This window comes from Pongo abelii, chromosome 8, assembly GCF_028885655.2.
Source record: "Pongo abelii isolate AG06213 chromosome 8, NHGRI_mPonAbe1-v2.0_pri, whole genome shotgun sequence".
NCBI classification, from domain to species: Eukaryota; Metazoa; Chordata; class Mammalia; order Primates; family Hominidae; genus Pongo; species Pongo abelii.
In genome coordinates this window covers 23,093,115-23,105,196 of record NC_071993.2, presented here as the reverse complement: position 1 = coordinate 23,105,196, position 12,082 = coordinate 23,093,115, and the positions used below count along the sequence as shown (strand labels likewise).

The 12,082-nt window shown below is 35.7% G+C and overlaps 1 protein-coding gene across 10 annotated transcripts in view; it reads right to left on the bottom strand.

Annotated features, from left to right (window-relative positions):
• ARMC3 (armadillo repeat containing 3) overlaps nt 1-12,082 on the bottom strand; it is a 111,489-nt gene that overhangs the window by 49,566 nt on the left and 49,841 nt on the right. For all 10 annotated transcript variants that reach the window (XR_008510344.2, XR_008510342.2, XR_008510343.2 and 7 more), the window contains 2 exons: nt 8,324-8,476; nt 8,117-8,222 (listed from right to left, as the gene is read on the bottom strand). Coding sequence is in view for 7 of the 10 variants with exons in the window: in XM_024253749.3 (XP_024109517.1) it covers nt 8,117-8,222; nt 8,324-8,476 (259 nt within the window). In the remaining 3 variants the exon portion in view is untranslated. The remainder of the gene's footprint in view (nt 1-8,116; nt 8,223-8,323; nt 8,477-12,082) is intronic.

Genomic DNA, 12,082 nt, shown 5'->3' with positions numbered 1-12,082 from the left:
CCAATGTTTAGAATAAGATTCCATCAGACAGGGAGGAATCTAGGCTCTAAGGGGCAGAAAGAAAAGCATCCACTCAGTAAACTTGGACAGAAATAATGCAAGAATAATTCTCAGGTTTACAATGAGGACTTTTCCCACTTATTTTATCTATTAATTCCAGAGGACTTTTAAGGTATTAATTAACATGTTAAATATGTTCTTCCAGAGCTCATCCTTAATACAAAACAAAACCTCCTAAAAAGTTATGAAATTAGCCAAGTTATCTTGCAAGATACTCATCTTGTGAGTATTCTAATTCAAAGGATCTAGAATTTTACAACAAAGTGATATAAATAAGAATGTAAAACAAAATCTATTATACAAAATCAAGAGCAAAAAATCAACTGTAGAGAAACCATAATAGCAATGAGATTTCTTAGGTTATGTTGTTCAAGAGTATTACATTTATCCTATCTGGTTATATAGCACAGAAGATGTCCAGCTACCGGTACAATGAATGCGTCAAAACATTTGTAAATGACTACACCTTAACAGGGGACAAAGTCAAACACAAGCATCTGTTAAACACACGTTCAGCAGTAGAATATTATCTCTAAAAGCACCATGTTGAAATGATTTTCAGATCGGAATCTTTTAAAAATGTTTTGGAAATATTATCTTAGGTACACTGGAGAGTGCTTCAAATTAAATTAACGTACGTTTCATTAAACTACAGAACAATCCTTCCATTACCTTTTTTGCCCCTCCCCCAACGTCCTCCTAAACGGCCACTAGGGGTCAGTATGAAGACGCAGTTCCTTGCATTGTTAGAAAATGGAACTCTCCGAAAATGAAAAACCCTATGCAACAAAGACAATAGCTGTACAACCTTAGCAATATTAAGTGCAACCTATACATCAAGTCTACAACACGAACTCGCATTTTTCATGGGACTACGTTTTAATTTTGTAAATCACTGTGGATTATCTGTATGGTCAATGCTTCTTTAGTAAAAAGTATTCTGAATGACAGGATTACTTATGTAAGTGGGTCTGTGTAACTGGCCAAGAGGTGTGCTCTAAGAATAGGGTGTTAACATTTATTTTTCAAAGGGTGATGGGACACATGTCTAGCCATTTCATCTCTTCCTGTACAGGGATGGAGAAGGAAAAGTGAAACTTGTGGTTTGTATTTTGCTAACTTTAAGAGATTTTTCTCCCCTTCAAAATGACCATCATCATTCACTGCACTCAGCCTTCATTTCACCAGGAAACATAGGCAATTCTAAGGAGAAACCATTAGCCTAAAATCAATAGAATAAAAGAAATGGTAACAATAAATACACAATACATTATCTTCCCACCAACTTTACTGAATGGGATAGAAATTTTTCAAAAGGTTTGAAAAGTGCATTCTATTTCTGCTGGAGAAACTTAACATTCCAGGAAATCATTAAGATCATGCCCCTCCCTGACAATACTGAAATGATTGATAAGGACTTTGGTCACTGTGAGTAAATGCAGCACTGATTTTTGTTGAAGCACTAGATGAAGTATTGACTTTTCTTGAAACACTGTGTGAAGTTCTGTATGTGGCATACGTTCTAAAGTTTTCTCTACAAATTGCATGGCATTCTCGGGCATGATACTCCTTGAATAATTCTAATAAGTATTAAAATTAGTCAATGCTTTATTTCTAGGTTAGCGAAAAGAATGTTTAATACTGATAATACAAAATGACAAGTCATCCATATATAACGAGGACATTCTAAGGTTCCCAAAGCACTCAAATGCACATCCATATAATCTGGGGGCATTCTATCTGTTTGTGGAGTCCCTTTGGAGTGTACTGCTTACAATTTCATCATTCCCTTATGCGGTCCTGACCATAGGGAACACAACAGCAAGACAGTTTCTGGGGAAGAGCTTTTTGTCTCTGGTATTGTAGAAGCTGGCAATGGGCCAGTAATCAATCAATTAATTTTTTTAGTCACCACTATATGTGCTAACATTTAGAACTTTCTTGGGTCACTGCTGTCATGGAAAGTCAAAAGGGGTACAAAAAATAAAAAATAAAAAGCAAAGAAATGGAAATAAAAGGGTCTCTAAGATTTAGGTAAATCACTCAGTTCTTCATGGGGATGACATGGAATAATTATGAAGAATCAGAGTTAGTGTGATCTGTGTGTAAACAAGGGGCTTATGATCATACATTTACTGTAACAAAACTTCAGTTCTCACTTCTCTATAGTTATTAAAATAATTGTAGTTATTACTGTGTATATTTTTATTTTGTTCATTGCATTTTATTTCCTAAGATAATTGCATCTTTTGAAAACTATCTAGCCAACATTTATACTAATCTTTATTAGTTCTGAACATTTATTCTAATCTTTTCATAGTTTACCAGTGGCCAAATTTAGTTAGCATTGCCAAAAGGAAGTGAAAAACACTGAACCCTTTTTCTTCTTGGAACAACTTAAACTCTAATTCTGATCAGATCCAACAGATGGCAGTGATGTTATAAATTAATAGTTTAAAACATTCTTTTAATATGTAGGGTCTGCTCCTCAGAGAATAAGTCTCTCAGTACTTGCATAAATAATGTGGAACTTTGATATGATTAATTGGATAGAAGCATACAGGATAAATGTAACATGAAATTTAGCTGAAAACAGTATTTCCTATGTCAAAAATAAACAGTTTTCTCATTTCCAAAAGGCATTACAAATTGTTAACTGTAAAAGAGATTAGCAGTATACCAAGAAAGGATATGTGTCCAAACAACTACATTTTTCTATAAAATTCATTATTGCTTCTTGGTTTCCATTTTTATCTGTTCCTTTCTACGGGCATTGTTTTAGCCTTCTCACCTTTTATTTATTCACTTAAAAATAGTTTTACTTTGCTTTCTCCTTCTTTCACTGCTAATAAGTGAATCTGGCTGTTCTTGTCCCCTTTTACTATGCCTTTATAAAAATAGTTATTTTTATTCTTATTCATTGCCTTTTCATATTTGTACCCACTTTAAGTAATCTTTATTCTGTAGATAATAAAGAATTAGAAGCATCAATAGAAGGCTCTTACAGGGAAGCCTCCACTGTTGCTTCTGTTTTCCAAGTTATATAAAAACAAAGAAAACAACACTGATGATTGCTTTCTGTTTTAAGTAATGGCCATTATTGATTGTTTGACAACAGACTTTGTTTGTCAAATAGACTTTGTTTTCCTCACTTTTCTTTTACTTTTGGGTTTTTTGTTTTGTTTTGTTTTGTTTCGGTTTGGTTTTTTTTTTTTTTGAGATGGAGTCTCACTCTGTTGCCCAGGCTGGAGTGAAGTGGCGCGATCTCGGCTAACTGCAACCTCTGCCTACAGGGTTCAAGCAATTCTCATGCCTCAGCCTCCCATGTAGCCGGGATTACAGGTATGCACCACCATTCCTGGCTAATTTTTGTATTTTTAGTAGAGATGGGGTTTCGCCATGTTGGCCAGGCTGGTCTCGAACTCCTGACCTCAAGTAATCCACCCGCTTTGGCCTCCCAAAGTGCTGGGATTACAGATGTGAACCACCTTTGCCTGGCCATTTTTTGGTTTATTTTTGATGTAAGCCTATTTTCCTTCGAATGTCTACTATGGGATGGAGACTGTTCTAGATGCTTGGGATGCATCAGTGAATTAAATAGATGAAGGCTGCTCCCTTCATGGATGCTAGTGGTTGGTGTGTGGCAGGGGGCGGGGGGCGGTGCAGGGGGGTGAGTGGTGCAGAAAATAAATGATGATAAGTGTACCAGGTGAGTTACATGCTATGTTAGAAAATGATAAGGGTATGTGAAAAGGGCAGCAGGGAAGGAGCGTTGAGAATATGCATGTGTGGAGTGCAATCTTAAGCCATGTGGTAATGCTAAGTAGCTTCGCCAAGGTGACATTGTAACAGAGATGTAAACGGGGTGAGGGAGAGAACCACAGCCTGCCTGGGAAGAGGTTTTCCAGGCAAGAGGGTGTCACTACAATGACCTAAGGCAAAATACTCCCGGAAGCGGAATTTACTTCCAGGATATATTTTATGTCTATTTTACTGTACAACATTAGCCCATTTGTAAGTAAAAGGATTCATGTTTGTTAATAATTTTTAACTACCATCCATATCCACGTATCCATAACTCAAATACCTGGAAATTTCACATAACCACAACATACATGAGAATTATCTGTGGGGGTGGGGAATGGCCTCTGAGAAGCAAAAATTATGTACACATAGAAGAGGCATCAGGCCCTCCTGTATGGCTTTTATGTAAAATTTGATAAAGCTGGGTTACCTGGAATCCAAGCTTTTCATGGACAGAAAGGAAGGATTTGAAAGGAACTCTGGCAGGGAGTAAGTTAGAGCTCTGCCAATCAGATCCACTGATAGCAGTGAAAATGAAAAACTGACAGCTCTCAGAAGCTTGATAAGGAATCCAAAAAATGCATCGAAGGTCAAAGGAGCTGCCCCCCCGCATTTATACCCAGTGAGTGGGACAAGTAGCCCCCCTTCCCCAAGGGGCCCTGAGAACACCTCCAAGGGTCACATGTCAGCCACTTAGTCAAAATGGCAACCATAACTTTCCCCACCAAAGTTTAATAACAGCGTAATCAGTTCAAAGGGCTGAGAGGCAGCTCAATGCAGAGGCTCAAACCTGTAATCCCAGCACTTTGGGAGGCCAAGGTAAGAGGATTGCTTGAGCTCAGGAGTTTGAGAGACCAGCCTGGGCAACACGGTAAGACCCCATCTCTAAAAAAAAAGAAAATGAAAAATTAACTGGGTGGGATGGTGTATGCCTGAAATCTCAGCTACCTGAAGGGCTGAGGCAGGAGGATTGCTTGAGCCCAGGAGGTTTTGGCTGCAGTGAGCTATGATTGTACCATTGCACTTCAGCCTGGGCAATAAAGTGACACCCTGTCTGAAAAAAAAAAACAGAAGGTTGAGAAGGAAGGATTTTAGAAGATTTTAATTCAAATTTATCACAAATTTTTAAAAGTTTTTTTGGATTAAAAAAGTAAATTTTAAAAAATCCACTAAACTTGAGAATCTAAGAAACCTCATTCATAAAGAATACCAAATAAGTAAGATCTTTTGGCATCAATTAAGGTGATGATCAGATTACTTCAATAAAGTTGAAAATCTTCCACATAGGGCTATGACTGGTCTGACTATTTATTTATGATTGCTACTAAAATTGTTCATCATCATACTATTTTATTACATTTGAGTGTATTTTTTTGTTATGAGAAAGCAAGATGTGTGAAAATCTGAAATCAGATACATTAGACTATAAATTAATTTACATAAAGATTATAAAATTCTATTTTTAGATTATAAAAGGATTTTAATAAAAAAAGCATTTGTTAGTTTTACAAAAAGCGTTACCACAAGTACATTTCTCCTTCCCTGGGTTGATTATTTAATTTAGAAAATTTTGATCTACCCACAATTTTCCCAGCAAAAACCTATTACATAAAGGAAATTGCACCAACATTATATGTTACCATGACAACACCAGTGATTACTCAATGCATGAAATGAGCCTCCAATTCCAGAACATGCCCTGAGTTTAAGAATTAGAGTTTAAAAATTCACTTTAGGCACATTAAGATATGCATGTAGGAGAAGGGTTACATTTTAACTACACAAAAATAGTATTTGCAACGCTTATGTGCATTTTTAAAAATTAGGATAGCAATGATCAAATATTCAAACACCTATCAAATGCACCTGGAGGAAGTTAACTCTGGGCTTTTGTCTCCTATGCTACTTACGTGTGACAGAAAAATAATTAGAAAACCTTGATTCTAACCACCCCAGCAGCAAAGCCACGATGCTTCCTGGGGAAATGATTGAATGGACGGCTACCAAAAGTGATGCCAGAAATACTCACCAATGCTCAGTTTAAGCTAACAATTTTTAAAAGACGATCTGAGTAGAAAATTATTTTATTAAAAATAACCAATCACATTTGTTGTCACTTCTGTTATATTTGGCATTACTAATTAAACTCAAGGAGGCTTCTAGAAGGACTATGTGGTTTATTCGTGTTCATTCCTTTTGATTGACTCCAGAATCTTTTGCAACTTCAGTCTTCAGCATTTGGCATAAATCTGTCACATTTGATTCCATATCCTCCTTAAAAGCATTCATCTTCAATATTTTTTAGCTCAGAAAATCCCAAGTAAAAATTATATAGATCTCAAGGAATATTCAGAAAGCCACTTTCATTCATGTTCCATTTCCCTTACAAAATACAAAATTAAAAAAAAACCAGAATGGACAGTATACAATAGGTTAAAGAAATAACTGCAATTAAAAATTTACAAGAATAAAATTAAATTACGTAACTAAAGTTGACTGTAGTAGAGAAGTCAGGCATCATTTAGCCCTGACTGACCTTTCTATGGTAACAAAATGGAACTATGAGTCAGATGACAAAAATCTGTAAAATAGATAATTAAACTGAGAGAGATAATCTGAAGGAAGTCCCTTTTAGAACTACTTACCATCCTAATTTTCTATGATTTTATGTAAAATAAAACAAAAAATATAAGCCAGGCAAACTCACATCAAATCAAGACACCTATACACTCTGGAGGCCTGTTAAAAGTATTCTAGATCATATACAAATCTAAATGGACTGGAGAGAGAAATGATTTAGTGTCTCTGATAAGATTTTTTTTTGCACCATGTGACCATACTGGAAAAACCACTGAATATGCTATTTTCAAATTGCTACTTAGAAGGACTCAATATTCCAGAAATTCGCGTGCTTTCATAGAGATAATGATGACCCTTAATTTAGGAAATTACTGTGTCAAAGACTGTAGCTATTAAAGGAACACAGTTTTGCTTTGACACTTAATGCATTCCTCTTATGTTTTTATCAGGCAGTTAGATTTGTAGTCATTCCATTAGGATCTGATAATTTGTGTGGGAGAACAGAAAGGGAAAGAAAGGCTAAGAACTATTAAGTATGTGATGGAGGCAGAGGGAGATTTATTTCAAGTTAGAAAAGGGTAATTTTAGCCATGATATCACAAAGCAATAATAAATGAAAGCTGACTAACATACCAAATGAGATGGAGGCAGGGCAAATAATTATTTTATTTATGGAAATTGCCTTCAATAAATTCTTACTGTCTTATAAGGCAGTCTTATCTCTGCCTTATAAGACAGACCTGCATCTGTCTGACAGACCTGCATTGACTTCCAGCTCAGCTATTTTGATAAAAATGTGTACCTGGGAAAATTAAGTAAGCTTGAAAAGTCTCAGTTTCCTCAATTGCTGGCAGATTATTTTGGTAATTTTTAAAATGAGTATAAATTACACACCAGAGTTCTTGGGATACTGAAGGCATTCCTATTCCTTAACTTTTCTTCACAGTATTTGCCCATAATATGCTTTGGTTGGTTTGTTTGTTTGTTTGTTTGAAGTGGAGCCTCGCTCTGTCGCACCCAGGCTGGAGTGCAATGGCACGATCTCGGCTCACTGCAACCTCTGCCTCCCGGGTTCAAGCGATTCAGCTGCCTCAGCCTCCTGAGTAGCTGGGATTACAGGCGCATGCCACCACGCCCAGCTAATTTTTTGTATTTTTAGTACAGATGGGGCTCCACCATGCTGGCCAGGCTAGTTTCGAACTCCTGACCTCAAATGATCCACCCACCTTAGCCTCCCAAAGTGCTGAGATTACAGGTGTGAGCCACTGACCTTTTTAATGTTTCTATATTATCTAATGTTTATACCCTTTTAAGATGGATCTTTAGGCATTTTTCCAGATTTATCAAATGCTCATCCGATCTTGTCTTTAACGTTTCCAGCATTATTCAGTCTTATTTGCAGAAGCTTCTACAAGAGTCCTCCTGGTCCCTGAAATCAAATGGCCTGCATATTTTCCCAACAAACTCAGAAACAGTTAAGATTTTGTACTATTTTTGGAAAGCAGGCCCATCTGATGATTCTATTTTCATAAGGGATTCTGAAGAATAACCCCAAGATAGACCACCTGAAGAAATTCATAGACTATCGTGAAAGTCAATATACTAACATGAGAACATCTTGGACTGTGAATTGTCCCACAAGTCAGTGCTGGGTGAGGATCTCTGAACTTACTTTGCATTAGCAGGGTTGCAAGTGGTTAGGTTTGCCAGGGCTAGAGCGGCCGCTTCCCGTACCTCTTCATTGTCACTTTTTAGCAACTGAATTAACTGTGGAATCCCTACAGAAAGAGAAGGTAAAAATGTGACTTTTAAAATGCCCATGTGCACTAAAATATGGTAACCTAAAAATGCTCAAAAGAGTCGTTTCCAGTTGGCTTACCCTGATTATTGAAAAAATCTTTGCTGCCTGAATTCTCACACATTGCTGAAATAGCTTGGGAAGCAGCAATTTTCGTTCCATCATTTTCAGAACCCAAAAGGGCTACAAGGCACTTTTCAACCTCTTGTTCGTGAAAAAGTTTTCTATTTTCAGCTTTCATACACCAAAGGGAAAAAAATTGAGAATTTTAATGCAAAAACTGCGAAGTATTATTACTTTCCCATCCAAAGTCTAACAGGAATTCAAACCATTTGGTAGTTTTAGTACCAGAGTCTAAACTAGACAAAATCTACAACCATTTAACTTTAGAATACAGTAATTATGCAAAATGAATCATGGATGTTTTTTCCTATTCCCTTGTATGAGATCAATATTATGGCCAAGAAAATTCTATAATAGGAAAAAGGCAAGTTTTTGGATTTAGCAAGCACTGATTTAACATCCGTCATGCACCTGACCTGGTACTCAGTGTTCACAGGCTATTTGTTCACTAAGGACAAAATCCAGTTTATCTGATGGTTCTTTTAAATATAAAACCCAATATTGGAAGAATGCCTAAGATGTGCAAACTGGTGAGCTGGATGCTTATGACCTTCAGGAGAAGAGCAGAGGAGAGGAGAAAGTAAAAATGAGTTGTAAAGTATGATCCCGAGTCTTAAGAAATTTATAGTCTTATATCAAAATATAATCATCACTTTTTTCTCAAATGACAATACATACTTAAGTAGCAAAAATTAAAATAATTATTTAATTAAATAAAGTTATGCCTAAGTACATGCCATTATATTCATCCCATTTAAAACACTAAGTTTGAAACCAAAGTATTTTTAATGTTCTTTTGTTCCCTAAACATTGTCTTCTCTTGGCTTCATTTGATTTTTTTACAAATGACAATCTCATTACTATACTAACGTAAATACTGCATTAAGTTAAATGAGAAAATTAAAATAATTTTTTGTTTTGTGTTCTATTCTAATTTTTTTTATGTTCTAGCTAATTCTAAAGAAGTTCCTCTTTATTAAAGTATGTTCTAGAAAAAATATATTAAATCAAACTGCTTTGATGAAATAAAGATGCACCAGAGGCTGGTATAAAAAGAAACAACCTACAAATAATTCCTTGCTAAATAATTTGGTTCCTTCAAAAAATTGTCATAGATTTGATTATTTATTAATACCCTTTGTAAAGTTTATAAACTTAACCTTTATAAATTCTATTTTTGTGATTAAACTGGAAGAATGTGTGATATGCACTCTTAGGATATATGAGAGAAGAATATTCTATTAGAATAAGAATTTTTGCAAAACAATGCTGATAATAATTTAGATTACAATATTTACATGTGGAACTAGTTCATTACTTATACATATGTTAATTAACTTGTTTGTTTCAGAAATGTTTTCAGAAATTAACATCAGCTAGGTTTCCATTGTCAACTTATGATTTCTCCCTTCCTTCAACGATGACTTAAAAAAAATCGTCCTTTTTCACAGAAGCGGTGTCACGTTTAGATGGCACCATATTTGCAAATACTTTTGGCCTTTGTTCACCTGATACACAGATATATATTAAACAGTCTGGCCGCAACTGGCACAGGCTAAGTTATTAACCCTCCTGCTCATTCATTTTAAACCAATCATGAACCATGTCCTGTAATCCTATCATTTTCATCTCTTGTTCCTTTCATTTACCATTAGAATTCAGGCAGGCCATAACTTTTTTTCATAAAAAAGCTTCAGTTAATACTTAACTCTAAAGTATGTGGCTACGAAAATGTTTTAAATATACACAGTTCTTATTATTTTTTGCTGAATAAGTAATATCCAAAACTTTTCCAGAGTCTCTGACCTAAAATGCTTAGATTTCTCATTAAGATTTCCCTGATAGCTCTAAATCAAATTTTCTAAACAGAACCCTCTTAGCATGGATTCCATCAGGAAAATTGGCCAAAATGATTTATTTGAAAAAACGAACTTTGGAGTATGTAGATGTTGCATTCAGAAAACAGTATATTTACAATTCTTGAAAAGATTTTTTTTAATAATTTAAATAGATACTGAGGGCAATTAGTTTCTCAACCTTGCTGGGACTGTTCTCAAAATGCAGCTGTGTTCACTAAACCTTAAAAGTGCTGACTGCAGCGTGGCTATAATAGATTTAAAAGATGAATTAACATATTAACCAGATACTTTCCTTGAATTGCTACACCAAGGAGTATTTATGTTTTAATTACACAGATCATAAAGATGGCAAGATAGTTATGCTACTAATAGCATAATGTCCTTTAAAAATAACATTTGTTCAGTATCCCTAAAATAAAAAGCATGACGTTTTCTTACTGGAAACAAATCTGTATGTAATGATGCTTTCCTTCATCCATTCTCAGAAGTTGCTATTGTGCCACTTTTGCTCCTGCTGAGATGTTAATGCCAGTTCATAAACCTCATGGCAACATGGTAATTAACACCTTCCTCCTACTGGTACCAGGTCAAAGGCATATTGATTTGGGCTCTCCACAGTTGAGATGCATGTTAAAAGTTTACTCAACAAACAACACTTAAAGAAAGTGTGTTTATGAGTTTGGATGTTTCGACTGTGTTTCTGACATACAATGGCAATGCACGAGCTTGTCTAAAAAAATTCTTATGATGATGGAAAGTAAAAATAAGTGTATAAATTGCTATTGATAGTTACACTGTATAATAACAGTATAAGGAGAATGTTTGTCAAAATCTACTTATATATGGAGTTTTCTAACTGTGGGAAATTTTTTAAACTTCTTCATGATTATATGCTTTCAATACAGGAATATTAGGATATAGCTTTCTTATTCATTGTTAAGTTTTTAAGAGTTTGCCACTGTAACTAATATAAAATAAGACATGTCTGATTAAGCTGGCTGGGTCTGGCAGATAGAGGTCAAGGCAGGCAAGAGTTGATATACAAAGTAGACAAATGTTATGGTTTGGCTGTGTCCCCAAACAAATCTCATCTTGAATTGCAGTTCTCATAATCCCCACATGTTGTGGGAGGGAACAGGTGGCGATAATTGAATCACAGGGCCAGTTTCCCTGATCCTGTTCTCCTGATAGAGTTAGTTCTCACGAGATCTGATGGTTTTATCAGGGGCTTCTCCCCTTTGCTGGGTATTCATTCTCTCTCCTGCCACCCTGCAAAGAGGTGCTTACTGCCATGATTGTAAGTTTCCTGAGGCCTTCCCCAGCCCGCCAGAACTGTGAGTCAATTAAACCTCTTTCCTTTATAAATTACCCAGTCTCAAGTATTTCTTCATAGCAGTGTGAGAACAGACTAATACAACAAGAAATACAGGTAGGAGCTGAAAAGAAGGCAGAATCTAGAATCTGGGCAGGAGGAAGAGGTGGATATGATAGATCTGGCCAGATAATAAGAGTTAAGAGGTAAATAAATCAACCAAAATAGAGGAGAATAATTAGGCAATGACAAAGATGTAACCTATCTTCTAGCACTGGCCTCAAAGATGTTGGTTCTGCCCTAATATTGTGTTCTGGTCAGAAGTGGGCAGTACTGCCCAAAAATGTCATGGCTAAGGCAGATCAGAGTCCTTAGGGGAAATCCTGCTTCTGGAATGGAAAGATTTTCTCAAAGCCCTGCACTTCCAATGAGAAGAGCATTCACTCATAATAATTTATTGGGATATGTGAACAGAGAGAAAGTTTGAATCTTCGTGGAATCATCTATCTTTCTAGAGGTTCCAAGAATCAAGCTTTCAGACCAGAT